Source organism: Macaca fascicularis, chromosome 15 (genome assembly GCF_037993035.2).
Source record: "Macaca fascicularis isolate 582-1 chromosome 15, T2T-MFA8v1.1".
Taxonomy (NCBI): Eukaryota; Metazoa; Chordata; class Mammalia; order Primates; family Cercopithecidae; genus Macaca; species Macaca fascicularis.
In genome coordinates, this window is record NC_088389.1 from 96,952,946 (window position 1) to 96,967,546 (window position 14,601).

Here is a 14,601-nt window from a genome sequence, read left to right on the forward strand (position 1 = left end):
TGGTTCTTCATAGCACTGCAGGAATGGACTAATATACTGCCTGACTGTCTCTTCTGCTTTGGGGGCAGTGGTTTGCCCTGTGAACTCAGTTCTTTGATAAATCTCACAAGAGTTGTTAATTTTCAGTTCATTCAGCTTTTTTTGTTGTACTTGTTGTATGTGAGAGATAACTTCCAAGTTCCATACAAGCTGTACCTAAAACTGGAAGTCCCCAGTGATTCTCTCTGAGTGGTAATATTTTTTTCCTTTGTACTTTTCTTTCAATCTTTTCTGAGTAGTAATATGAGTGATTCTGAGTGGTAATATTATGAGTAAATTTTTTTCTTTGTACTTTTCTTTCCATCTTTTCTATGATCCATTTTACAATTAAAAAGTTAAAGTGTTCTTTATAATAGAGAAAGAAAAAAAAACAGTGAGTTCAATCTCTAACTGTTGACTTGGAGGAAAATACTCAATGTACTGTTACGCGGGAAAGGCAAGTTGCAGAGAATAGTATAGCACTTAAAAAAAAAGAAAAAAGAATAAAACCCTGAAACATCCTTAAAGTAGAGCTGAGAGCTAAAGCCATCTACCCTCACAAAGTTTACTGGCTACATTAAAATTACTTTCCTATTCCATTGTCTTTATTTTTATACTATTCCAGGAGACTCTTACTTAGGCAAGTTGTTCTCAAAATTCTCACCTTGCTATTTCCACAAATTTTAAACTATATAATGACCTGCCCTAGCCAAATCCCTGTATTGACACACTTTAAATTTCAATAAAATCTGATCTTGACCTCCTTCAAAGAAACTACCAGACTCCTTCAAGGTGGTGGCCTCCCTTACCACAGCAAACAATAAATTCAACTTAATCTTATTATCAGGTTATATGTTATTGTTTTTTTGTTGTTGTTGAGATGGAGTCTCACTGTGTTGCCAAGGCTGGAGTGCAGTGGTGTGATCTCAGCTCACTGCAACCTCTGCATCCTGGGTTTGAGCAATTCTTGTGCCTCAGCCTCTCAAGTAGCTGGGATTACAGGCGTGTACCAACATGCCTGGCTAATTTTTGTATTTTTAGGAGAGATGGGGGTTTCACCATGCTGGCCAGGCTGGTCTTTAACTCTTTACCTCAAGTGATCCACCTGCCTTGGCCTCCCAAAATGCTGGGATTACCGGCATGATCCACTGCACCAGTCTCAGGTTGTATTGAGACAACTGGGGAAGTGGCATTTGACAGCCTCTAGGCTTGTATGTGTTAATGTGTGCAAGAAGAAAGGTATAGAAGTAACCACATCAGACTATTAAAGCTGACTGCCTGGTAGGCGTGGTGAATGCTAAATTAATTTTCTTTGTATTATTTCGCTAGTTGTGGTGGATACATGTCCATTTTATAATCCTAGAAGAGGAATTTAATTAAAATTTTTACAAGAGAATTAAGAAATACATGTATTTGCTTGAGGGACTATGAGTCTGTTCGCTTGGAGGTTTATAATCCCACAGTGAGCCTTGCTTCATAACTGCATTTGAGTTCACAAAGAGGCCTCGTTATTGTGTGTAACAAAATCAGTGTTTAAAAACAGAAAACTTGCTTCCCTGTAGTCGCCAGACTTAGTTGCCTGTATTATTCAACTTAGCCCTTACGGAAACTGATGCAGAACACAAACACCTTCTTGCATAAAGGGGCTCAGGCAGTTGGAACACGTCACTTGCCTTCCATGAAGCTCAGTATCCTAAAACAACACCAGGGATGAATACAGTTCACCTGGACCAAGGTTTAGCAATTCTAGCCCTATCAGTCATTATTCCTCACCCTTTGCTCTATCATTTTTCATTACTCTTCCCCAAGCAAAACAGATTCACACACTATATGACAGTATATACAAATAAGAACAGAAATTCTATTTTATCTAGTTTGATGCAGGCTCTTAGTACATTTTAAGAAAAGGATTAGATCTGCCCATTTCTTTAAGAGTAAGATTGACTCCCAATATAAAATTCTTGTGGGAAAAACATTTATTCATAAAGGGAGAGTACGTCTCTACCTTTCTGCTAAGTAACCCAATGATATTTCCCCCAAGCATTACACCACATCACTCTCAATGAAGGTTAAGTCAAGCACAAATGAAGATTGCTGCCTTGTAATGTAGGTGACAGAAAAGCCATTTCAGAGAGAGAAAAAAAATATTCAGCCTTTCCTGTTATTCCCATTGATGTTGACTTTCTTTTTACAAGAATGACAATTGTGTGCTGGGTATATATGCCTGAACCAATGATCTGAATCAAGACCAGTATGGCTTCATATTGTTCCTCAGGAATGAAATAATAGAGATGATTAAAAGCCTGATAGACTAGTGGTTCTCAAACTTGAGCATGTATCAGAATCACCTGGAGGGCATGTTCTATTAGGGGGCCCCACCCTCAGAGTTTCTGATTCAGTAGGTCTGGGATGAGGCATGAGAATTTGCATTTCCGTTTGCAAGCCGTGCTGATGCTGCTAGTTTGGAGACCACACTTTGAGAAACACTGATTTCAAAACTGTCAATGCTTGAAGGGCCCTTAAAAGCCATCTCCAGTCTATTTCTTGACTTTGAGAATCTTTCTGGATGTTTTAATGACATTTAATTTACAAGTCATTTTTTCTAACATAATGCAAACCTTTGACAACACAACAGTATGTCTCAACTACATAGCCTGCAATTACAGGACGACTCACTTATTCTTCACGTTTTATAGAGGAAATCAAAACTCAAATAAGGCTGTGGCAAAATCCAGAATAACCCACACATTTGACTCCCAATTCAGGGCCATGATCCTAATTTCTCATCTGAATAATTATACTTAAAGATAAATAAGCAGTCTTAGAGGGATAAACGTCTTTTAAAACCTTTACATTCCTGCTACAGTATATCTGGTTCCAGTATATTCTGCCTATATAATATCTCTAATGGGAAATTAAGAGGTTCATATTTAAAACACCCCATTTTAAGGGTGTGACCTATGAAAATAGTCTGAGAATCATGTTTCTGGTGGCATAACTCAGGCAGACCCAGCTGTGATGTGTGCCAACTCTGGTCCACGTAGCAGATTGACACTAGAGCTAAGAGGCCAGGATGGGATAGGGGGCAGTCCGGAGTCTATTCCTTCAGGTGGCACTGGTGATGGCTCTACCCTCTCCACATGGGAAGTGCTTAGGAATGCCAGTCTGGTTGGATATGGAACTGGAGGACTTGAAGATAAAATTGCACGCTAAGCATACTCTGTCCAGCACCTACAGAGATGATGAGGTGTAAAAACCTCTTTCTCAGAAAACTCTTGGTCTTATCAATGCGTGGGGCAAACATGAACTTGGTCACTACGTATACGTATGGCATTATATCTGATGGTAGTAGTGATATCTAAGTCAGTAGCCTTTAGGAAACATGAGTAGCTGGGACCTAAGGGCCCTGTTCTGGCCCTTGCAGAGGACTGTGAAGGAAGAGCCAGAGTAGCAGGGCCCAGCCAAGAAAACTGGGTCTCAGTGGAAAGGCTCAGCCACGGGAACTAGAAACTTGAGCCAGGACTTGTCTGTAAGCCCAATTGTGTCAGCAAGTGCCAGGTAAATGGTGCCTGAAGCTTATCAACAGATCAGTTCTGGACCTCACTCACTGAGGGGAGGTGGGGAAGCTCCAAGGAATATGGGGTCTGGAGTCAAACAAATTCAACTTTTGGTGCACAGCTCTTTGCTCTTCAATCTCTTCTTTGCGTTATCTTTATTTGTAAAATGGGAACAAGAACTACGCCTTCCTCACATGGTTCTTGTAATTGAATAAAATAATGCAATCAGTACATAGGCTGATACTCTTAGCTTCCTTCCTCTGTTCCTAAAAAACCTTTGACCTTGCAAAGAACTAGGCTGATGGGCTCAGCAACTAGAGCTGAACAAGATGGCTGCCACGACATGGTAAACAGGTCCGCATATGCACATGCTCGGGATGGCCCGCCTTCTTGTTACTGCATGCTCACTCTGCTGCCACCTCACACCGGGAAGATCATCAGCTGAACTGTTCACCACCAGTCCCCTGCCGCCGAAGGAGAAGAGACTCCTGTTCTCAACGATCATCCCTGGCTCTCATTTCCGTTATAGCTAAGGAGAATACTACACCAAACACAGCAACAGAAGGATCAGAGAACATTCTTCACACAACAGAAATCCTGAACCACGAAGACAGTGGTTTTGAGGGCTTTAGCAATAGCAATGCTTCTGAAGCCAAGGAGAGATTGCAAAGAGCACAAAAATATAGAAAATATAGAAATAGAAGCAGGGAAAGACGAATGTTTTCTTTGAACTGATACCAAATCATCTCAGTATGAGGAACGAATATGGGTATACTCTTCTGTGGAGGTCTCCAATCCTATTGCGGTTAGCAAGTCCGAGAAACCAACCAAGAAGGGAAACTCCTCCTCCTGAATGCTCGGACTAACTGGAAATTAATACATGAATTGCTATTTAGAGAGACAAAGAGGTTTCTCAGGAGGACTGTACTCTGTGTGGATCAAATTTCCTTCAAGATTCAAAGCAGGATACAGCATTGGCAAATATATATAAAAGCAAAGATCCTGGAGTTCTCCTTAGATAATTAATTCTAAAAAAGGAAGCTTTCATCAATCCAGTAGTGTTGAAGGAAAACACTCCCATTTTGATCCTATCATCACCAGCTTCTTAAAGAATGTGCCCATCTTTGTGCTACTTTTTTTTTTTTTTTTTTTGAGAACTTTAAAAAAGATATTGAGAAATGTTACAATCAAACACAAAGTGTGAGCCTTGAAAAGATCCTGGCTGAAACCAAACAAATAGAAGATAATGTTAGGACATCTGGGAAAATGCGACTATGGCTTGTCTCTTAGATATCAGGGAACTATTGTTTATTCCTTTTGGTATGCTATAGGACTGTGGTTGGCTATGAGATACCCTTATTCTTAGATTTGTGCTGAAATATTAGGTGCAAAGTATCATAATGACGGCAACTTATTTTCCGATGGTTTATTAAAACAGGGTAAGGATGAAATATTATTGTTGAATCTCAGGTGGAGGGTATATAGGTGTTCACTGAACCAGTCTTTCAATGGAATATTTCTGAAATCTTTCAAAATCAAAAGACATAAATAGCAATATAGATTTTCCAACTAAGAAACAGAATTTAAGGCTGGGCAGGGACTTCATATGGCTTGGCCCATGGCAGCATCTCTTCTTTAAAGTCATAGGTGCAACAGGTGCCCCTGGTGACACAGTTGGACCACACCAAGGAGACTGGCTCTCTCAAGCTCTCTTTTTCCCTATCAAGTGTTCTGTAGCAAGAGCCTGCCCAACCCTCTACAGAAAACTGCCACTTCAGGCACAAGGGTGTCAATCCTCTAGAATTCAAAGAAACAGGCTGCATTTGTCGAGCTAAATTATCTCTTTATTAGGAAAGCACCAACACCACATTCTTCGAAATTACTGGAATTTTATTTGCCTCAGGCTTATGACTTGCAACCAAAGACATTGTGCAAAGAAAGCAAAGATTAAGTACACTTTAGGGAGAAGGAGACGATACACATTGGTAACATAGGAGATCAGGGTGACAAAAGAAGCCATCCAATACACTATATAGATTGCAATATTCAATAGCGCTTTCAACAAAACTTTTTTAAAAATCAAGAGCAAAAAAATTAAGCAATGTTTACAGTAGACATAAATCTTATACAATTCAAAAAGCTTTTGTTCAGATCATAGAGCATAAAATGGAAAAATGTATATGCAGGTGAAATCTAACTACTGTACATTTATCACCTATTAAAGTTGCTTATATGTACCACAGTGTAAAAAAACAATACCGAACAAATAAAAACCTTGAAAATTGCCTGATGAAAAATAAAATAACCAGTGGCTTTTAATGGCTTCTCCTGGTTATCAGTGCTACAAAAGACAAAAATCTTCTCATCTGAACAGGTGATAAAACCAGGCACAATCAAACCGTTACCAAATTAGACCCACCCATAGAAATATACTATCCACCCACATATTTTCCATCAAAAGCTTTTTTGTTTGTTTCAATCTTTGAATCTTTGAGGCCCATTTGGTCACAATATGTTACAAATATTTGTGTATGTGTGTTTTTTTTTTTACACCATGATATCATATGTTTGTCTGGCACTATCCTAAAGCTAGTTTATAGACGATGATGATATAGAAACAACCCAGTGCCTATATGACAAAATGAACTCACTGGGTAGAAATGAGACAGGGGAGGAAGGAATTCAGTTCTACCAAGGAAAAACGTCCATATTGATCACTCATCATCCGTCCCACTTCCTTCTGACTGTTCCTACAAGTAAAAATAAGATAAAATGAAGTAACATCACATGCAAGAAAAAGAATACATAAAACAAAACAAACCATCAAGAGGCCATTAGGAAAAAAATGACATTTTGGAAACAACCCGCCAAATCTCTTTCCGTGGAAGGACAGAAACACATTAAAGAGGCATCGACAGCCTCGAAGCTGAGAAGTTTTTCTTACTGAAAACCCCAAAGCAAAGCCCACCCTCTAAGCTGGTGTTTGTGCCCTTTCACTTCGGCTTGAAAGGTTTATGGCTAATACTTTCTCTTTTTCAGTCCTAGGTTTTAGAAAATTCATGGGAGAAAAAAAATACCCTGCATTTGATATCTCCTAAAGAAAATACAGTATTTTAAATGTATTTGAAAATGTTTGCATCAAGGGTTAAGGCTGGGGTGAGATCATAAGTCTGAAATTTTACCAAAATGGTAATGTGTTGAAGGAAAATCAAACTAGCACATACACAAAAAGGGAAATTTATCTTTCCAGAAAGCAAAGAATGTGGGTGCCAGGAAGCCATCTTCTGGAAAGTGCATGGATGAAATGAAGGGTATTTCAAAAGGCAAGGTATTAGGAGCTTCTGCCCACTCTCCTACCTTGCTGCCCAGTCAGGCATAGCACACTAGACTGAATTATTCTACTTGGGTCCGCATCCCACCTCTGCTACGTGATCTGTAGCAAAACACACATAACCTAACCATTTCTGTAACATGTTTTTTGAGAGTGACATCTATCTCATGATGCTGACATCAGTATTTAATATGCTACCACACAGTGAGGTACCTATATTACAAGGCCTGGCTCAACAGATGCTCACTGCATTTTTCAAATATTAAAAATAACACCCCTAGGTACTTAAAAAAGTCATTTGACTTTTTACACGGTCCCTTAAGTAGCAACTCGAGCCAGTAACTCTGACGTCATATCACTTTTTCTCATTCTTCTATCTAATCTACTGCTATGTACCTAGGCGCTATGCTGGGTGTGATGGATATAAAATATTAACTGGCTATGGGGAAAACCATATTTATAAGCAAGCATGTGGGAAGATTAAAAAGGGGGAAAAGAGTTTGATTTAGTAGTTTTTCATTTTTGAAGACTATTAAAAAAGCAATAAACAAAGCCCCCAATTCTTTGTTCTAAATCATACAGCTCCATTCACATCCCTCAATAATGAAATCTCACTAAATCCTGACATTTCCACTCCTAGGTAATAAAGTGAAAAGGCTGAAGGGGCATGGAAATGCAAGAGGCCAGCGAGCAGTGGAGAGGGCGCCTCCGCCTTCAGTCCCAGTCAGCTACACTTACACGTTCATCCTGCTCCTCATCGCTGTCAAAATCGCTCACTACAGGTTTGGCTTTTCCTCGATTTGGCCTTTTCTTGCCTTTTCCTTTGTCCCGGCCTTTCTCATCTTTTTTATTGAGCTTAATTTTCACCTTGACTGATTTTGCTAAAACCAAAGCAAATGAAATAGATAGCAATGAGTAATCACAAGGGAGGTATCTGTATAGGTGATAAGACTATCACCAACCTACAGACAACACAAACATCCCGGAGTGCCCAGAACATTCCTGGATTATGCCTGTTCTGTGTGGTTCTGTCTAGTCAGCGATCCCTTCCACTTGCCAACCTGTCTCCCTTTGGAAGGTAAATGATATAGTCACAGGCAACAAGAGGGACCGAGGTCCCATGGAGGACAGCGGGGCTGGCTCCTTTACCTGTCTCCCAATGGCTGACCAAGTATAATGAGGGGAAGTGTTTCCTATTTTGTGGAGGTGTTTGGGCAATCATTTAATAGAACTTTTACATTAAAAATATAGTTTTTTAAAGGCCAATAATTTTACTACGTAGATAACTCCAGTTGACTTAAAAAGAAAATTCAAATAGTTCAATAACATTTTTAACATAAAGGTACAAAATGGAAAGTAAAAAGAAAACACTTTTGAATGCCTCCTTTCCCCCATTCCTAGTTTCTCTCCCTACAACTCTCTTTCTGGTAATTATTTCCAGGAAAACAAATGTTTATGTCCATACCTGCAAGTACATCCATTCTTCTCTCTCTGTCTCTCTCTCTGTGTGTATGTATAATTCTACATATTCTATAAAAGTCTTTATAGAATATAAAGAATTCAAGTATGTGTATATACACACACATGTACTTGAATTCTTTAAATAGTTATCTCAAAGGGATCTTTATACACATCCATATTCTACACTTGACTGTTTACTCACATATGCGGGATATTTATAGGTAAAGGCTCATACATACCTGTCTAATTCTTCTAAATACCTGAAAATTTTCCATCGTATGGTATACTATAATTTACTTAATCAGTCTCATATGATGAGGGCTGAAGTTTCCTGCTTTTTTTTGTGTGTGTGTGCCAGTATAAACAAAGCTGCTGTGAACCTATTTCAATGTATCTTGGCAGAATTTGAGGGAGGTATGGTGGACATGTCCATATGGTAAATTTCTAACAGTGCTCTGCCAGATTAGCCTTCAGAAAGATCGCACCGATTTCCACCTTCACAAGACTATTCTGGGGATACAAGTGAAAACACTTGGAAGAGTTCAAGGTACAATATCATAAATATAGGTACCTCTCCCAAGGAACAAAGACCATCAAAGACAATCTGCTCCACGGTAGCTATTTGGGATAGATATCCATAGAATACCATTTTTGGTATTTGATGATGAAGGCACTGAAAATGTGGGTCTCTCATTCAAGCCAGCTTTGCTAGACTCTACCATGTCTGGTGGGTCTCAAGGCATCTAGAAATAGATGTCATAGAGGGAATCCTAGTTCCAGAAGGAATCTTGGAGAGGAGAATGTTCCAGACTTCTTTTGTGAAGTAGAGGGACCCACAAAATATTTCCAAAACTAAAATCTCCCACAGAAACATAAGCTAACAGAAGAGATGAGAGCTGTGCTGTTTTGTACTCAAGTGTGGTGGTAGCATTTGCCTTTCCTCCATCCCAAACGGGCCAAAGGCTGGCAAATCCTAGTACACAAAATAGTACTCCTAGCCAAGCCTTCTATCTATTATACCCAATGTCTGCTGCTTAACAAGCAATGAGGTGGGGCCCTTTGCTTTCGGTGGGGTAACTTAGGACAAGAAGAAGAGACTGGAGATGAAAAAGCCTATCTATTAATGCAAATGGAAAGATGTGGGATATCTAAAGAAATAGATGCCAGAAGCCAGCCATGATGGGCATTTCTAAACAATGTGGAAAGGCAAAGTGAAATATGTCCATTTATCCAGGTGTGGGCTCTCCCTGACACAGGAGTACAGAAAATGAACAGGAAGAAGACGGGCAACAGGGGTAAGAAAATGTATCCTTGAGAGCATAATCTAAATGCGCTTTCGAGTGTGGTGCACTCTAATGCTGTCAGGCATGCGTCAGTGGATATGTTTCTCCAAAAAACCCACCTGACAGACTATGGACAAGCAGGTTAATAAACTGGACCATTAGGTGAGCCCTGTAAACAGCTTCCTAAGGTTTTATGATACAACCATATGCACCTATGAAAAGTTCTAGCTACCAAGTGTGGTGGGTAGAATATTGTCTCCTCACAAGATGTCCATATCCTAATCCCAGAATCTTTGAATATGTTATATTACATGGCAAAAGGGATTATAGGTTGTTAATTGTCTGACCTTGAGATGGGGAAATTATTGTGGATTATCGAGGTGGGCCCGATCTAATCACCTGCATCCTTAAAAGTGGAAGAGAGATTCATGGAGACACAACATGAGAAGGACTGTACCTGTCATTGCTGGCTTTACAGTTGAAGCAAGGGGTGGAGGTGCGGGAAGGGGGGAGCAATGAGCTAAAGAACACTGTTGGGAACAGCCTTCCACTGGCAGCCAGCAAGCAAGTGGGAACTTTGCTTTTACAAACACAGGAAATTGAACTCTGCTAAGAACCAGGATGAACAAGGAAATGGGATGCCCATCTAGAGCATCCAGAAAGGAACGCAGGATGCTGACATACTGATCTTAGTCCAGGGAGACTCATGCTGAATCTGTGACCCACAGAACCATGAGGTAATAAGTGTGTGTTGTATTAAAGCCACTAAGTTTGTGGTAATTTGTTATAGCAGCAAGAGAAAATTAATATACCAAGGCTTGAGAAATTAAATTGATAGATGGGGTAAGAGAGCAGCTCTTTGAAGAGATTAGAAATTTGGCTCTAAAATAATGAAATATATATAGCTAAGATAGATGATGCAGATGTATTCAAATGCTAGAACAAAGGAATAACTACATGAATTTGGGAAAGTTTAAATTCATAAAAGGCAGAATCACTAACTAGATATTGAGAGACCAGAAAAGGATGTTGGGAAAGAGTCACTTATGGATGTTGAGGGCAAGAATGGAAACTCCATTCTCTGTGGCAATGTGTATGCATCACATACATTTTACATCTTTTCAATAATCTATGGGTAAAATGCTCAGGACAGCATTATTGGGAAACAGCCTGATGAACAGAGTATAATTAACACGTTTTAGTACATTCCTTAATGTTAATATATAATATACATGTTAATATATGTTGCTGTAAAAAAACTCTCATGGCCATGGAAAGTGTTCATAATAAGTATAAAAATCATGGCACAAAACAGTGTGCTACGTTTTTATAAACAAATTTATGTATAGAAAAAAATTGAAGGTAACTTCTCAAAATATTACAAGTATGTTGAGATACAGAATTACACATTTTTTACCTTTGAAAATCTATTTTCCAAGTCATCTGTATTAATATGTAATTAGAAACCTAATAATTTTTTAAAAGCATGTCTATACTTTTTTGTTTTGGAGACAGAGTCTCACTCTGTTGCCCAGGCTGGAGTACAGTGACATGATCTCAGCTCACTCCAACCTCTGCTTTCTGGGTTCAAGCGATTGTCCTGCCTCAGTCTCCCAAGTAGCTGGGACTACAGGTGCCCGCCACCACACCTTGCTAATTTTTGTATTTTTAGTAAAGATGAAGTTTCACCATGTTGATCAGGCTGGTCTCAAACTCCTGACTTCAAGTGATCCACCCGCCTCAGCCTCCCGAAGTGCTGGGATTACAGGCGTGAGACACCAGGCCTGGCTTATAGTAGCCCATAACTACTAGGTTTTATTACTTTGAGTAGTACAGGGTGAAGACACACATAGGAAAGAAGAAATTTTATAGTTTTTAAATATTTGTTTTTTTGGTAGGGTTTTGCTCTGTTGCCCAGGCTGGAGGGCAGTGGTGTGATCATTGCTCACTGCAGCCTTGAACTCCTAGACTAAGTGATCCTCCTGCCTCAGCCTCCTGAGTAGCTGGGACTATAGACATGTGCCACCACACTTGGCTATTTCTTTTTATAAAAATTTTTGTAGAGATAGGGTCTTGCCATGTTATCCAGGTTGGTCTTGAACTCCTAGCCTCAAGTTATCCTTCTACCTCAGCCTCCCAAAGTGCTTGGATTATAGTTGTGAGCCACTATGCCCTAATAAGAAATTTTCAACTTCTGACAGCACCCTTAACCTTTGGAATATTTGGGTTATCAGTCAGGGCTGGAACTAGGGTAAAACAACGGAGGCACTCACCTTGGGTGTAAAATTGAAGGGAGTACCAAACCCCAGTAATCAACTAATATCCTAAAAGGTGATATTTTAAAAACCCAAATTAATGCCCCCCCCAAATCCATGATACACAAAATATCAACATTTTAAATAAAGACAGTACCCTGTCATCACCCCTCTTCCCCTGGCAAAAAAAAAAAAAAAAAAAATTCTATGCAAAATTCACAGTTCTAACTCAGTTTGACAATTATTTTCTAAAGCTGTGATTCTCAAAGTGTGGTCCTTGGCCCAACATCGTCAGTTCCCCTGGGAATTTGCCAGAAATGTGGACTCTCAGGCCCCACCACAGGCTACTGGATCAAACACTGACATACTCTTCAAGCCCTCCAGGTTTTAGAACCACTATGGTAAAGAATAGAAGATAGGTGGCATTAACAGCAGTATTCAAAGGCAACATTCAGAAAGTGTTTGCAGGTCAGGTGTGGTGGCTTGCACCTATAATCCCAGTACTTTGGGAGGCCAAGGTGGGTGGATCACTTGAGACCAGCCTGGCCAACATGGTGACACCCCATCTCTACTAAAAATATAAAAATTAGCCAGATGTCATGGCACATGCCTGTAATCCCAGCTACTCAGGAGGCTGAGGCAGGAGAATCACTTGAACCCGGGAGGTGGAGGTTGCAGTCAGCTAAGATCATGCCACTGCATTTCAGCCTCAGTGACAGAGTAAGACCCTGTCTCAAACAACTAAGCAAGCAAACAGTGTTTGCTACAGAGCCCAGCCTATGCTAAACATTTTACATGCTTGGAGGTCATTTTTAGGACCTCAGTTTTACAGATGAGAAAACTGAGCATGAGCAGGGTTAAGTACATGGCCCCCGGTTGCCCAGCAAGGACAAAGTGGACTAAGGGCTCCCATCCAGATCTGCCCCACTCTCAAGTCTCTTCTGCGAGCGTTTGCGGAGACAGCTATGCAAGTGAGGAGCAGCAAAGATGCAGAGCACCCGAATGTCTGGGCTTACCCTCCGACTCTGACTCTTCCTCCTCTTCCTCCTCCTCCTCTTCATTGCTTTCATCCTCACTCTCTTCCTCTTTGGCAATTTTCTGCCGGGCACTCTTAAACACTGACTGTAAAACGATGGAGTCTTCATAGATCTAAATAGTCAAAGGGGTATCAGTTAAAACTGCAAGCTGAGGGCCTAAGATTTAAAATGGCAGTGAACCCCTCCTTATGCAACACACAAGCTTACTTTACATGAATCTTAGTAGAAATGTCACCGTTAGCTTTTATGCCCACATGAAAACCCAAGAGCAAAATGCCACGCCCAAATACAGACATACAAATTCATATACAAAGTCCAAATGCAGTTGAAATTATTTAAAAGTGCATGGATGCTTAGAGGAGAAGAGTAGATAAAATATCCTCATATTGGACAACAAAAACGGTATTTTTAAAAACCACATTTCTTATTTGGATTGTTCTACCAAATACTGTGGTAAGACAGTGGTAAAGCAATCTTCTTTAAAATGCAAAGCCCCTAGCAAGTGGGGGCTATTCCTTATTACTGAGTTTATCATTAGCAGCCAATACTCATCCAATTAACACTTTATTTTTAATGGATACACCTATCTGAGCATGGCCCTGGGTAGGTGCTGAAAGATAAAAGTTCAAAAATGGTCCTTTTCCTTAAAAAAAATTGAAAATAGAACTACCCTATGATCCATAAGCCCCACTTCTGGGTATATAAAGAATCACAAGAGGGGTCTTGAGAAGACATTAGCACACCCATGTTCCTAGCAGCAGCATTCACAATAGCCAAGAGGTGGAGGCAACCCACGGGCCTATCGACGAGTACGTGGATAAGCAGGTGTGGGCTATGCATTTAATGGAATACTATTCAGTCTTTAAAAGGAAGGAAATCCTGTAACATGGATTACACTGGAGAATATTATGCTAAGTCCATAAGTGCATAAGCCAGTCACAAAAAGACAAGTACTCTATGATTCTACTTATATGAAGTATCTAAAATAGGCAAATTCATAGAAACAGACAGTGCCACGGTGGTTGCCAGGGGCTGGGGGAAGGAGGAGATAAGAGTTATTAATAGGCACACCGTTTCAGAGTTGCAAGACAACAAAGTTCTAAAGATTTGTTGATTATGATAAATTTTGTTATGTCTTTTTATCACAATTTTTTAAAAATTTAAAAGGAAAATAAAACAAGCCCTGCTCTTTAGGAACATATTCCTTTTATTGTAAAGAAGACCTACACGTTCAAAAGAGTGACCGGGCAAATTGTGGTATGCACCAAATGAACAATATAGGCAGTGAGTATGACTATGGCAGAACAAAAGACCCACGAGAGAGACAAAGGATGGGACCATCAGGGCAGAATTTGCCAGAGGCATCAGAGTTGAGCTGGATCTTAAAGGTGAGAAGAATTCCTTCAGCAGTGAGAAAGGAGAGGGGCTTTTTAGAAAAGGAAAACAAGTGAGAAAGATGAGGAGGCAAGAATACAAGAGATGCATCTGGGGTTGTATTGATGTCAATTTCCTGGTTAAGATATTGTCCTGGGCCAAGTGTGGTACTCAACGCCTGTAATCCCAGCACTTTAGGAGGCTGAGGTGGGCTGATCACGAGGTCAGGAGTTCAAGACCAGCCTGGCCAACATGGTGAAAGCCCATCTCTACTAAAAGAAAATA

At 40.0% G+C, this 14,601-nt stretch overlaps 1 protein-coding gene across 17 annotated transcripts in view; it reads right to left on the reverse strand.

Moving 5' to 3' along the window:
* Positions 1-5,447: 5,447 nt before the first annotated feature.
* Positions 5,448-14,601, reverse strand: part of SMARCA2 (SWI/SNF related BAF chromatin remodeling complex subunit ATPase 2) — a 222,136-nt gene continuing 212,982 nt past the window's right edge. For 15 of the 17 annotated variants that reach the window (XM_045373183.3, XM_045373185.3, XM_045373175.3 and 12 more), the window contains 3 exons: positions 12,922-13,054; positions 7,645-7,787; positions 5,448-6,325 (listed from right to left, as the gene is read on the reverse strand). In XM_045373183.3, coding sequence (XP_045229118.1) covers positions 6,290-6,325; positions 7,645-7,787; positions 12,922-13,054 — 312 coding nt within the window. In that variant the 3' untranslated portion in view covers positions 5,448-6,289. The remainder of the gene's footprint in view (positions 6,326-7,644; positions 7,788-12,921; positions 13,055-14,601) is intronic. The other 2 variants (XM_074017584.1, XM_045373186.3) reach the window with 1 other exon arrangement.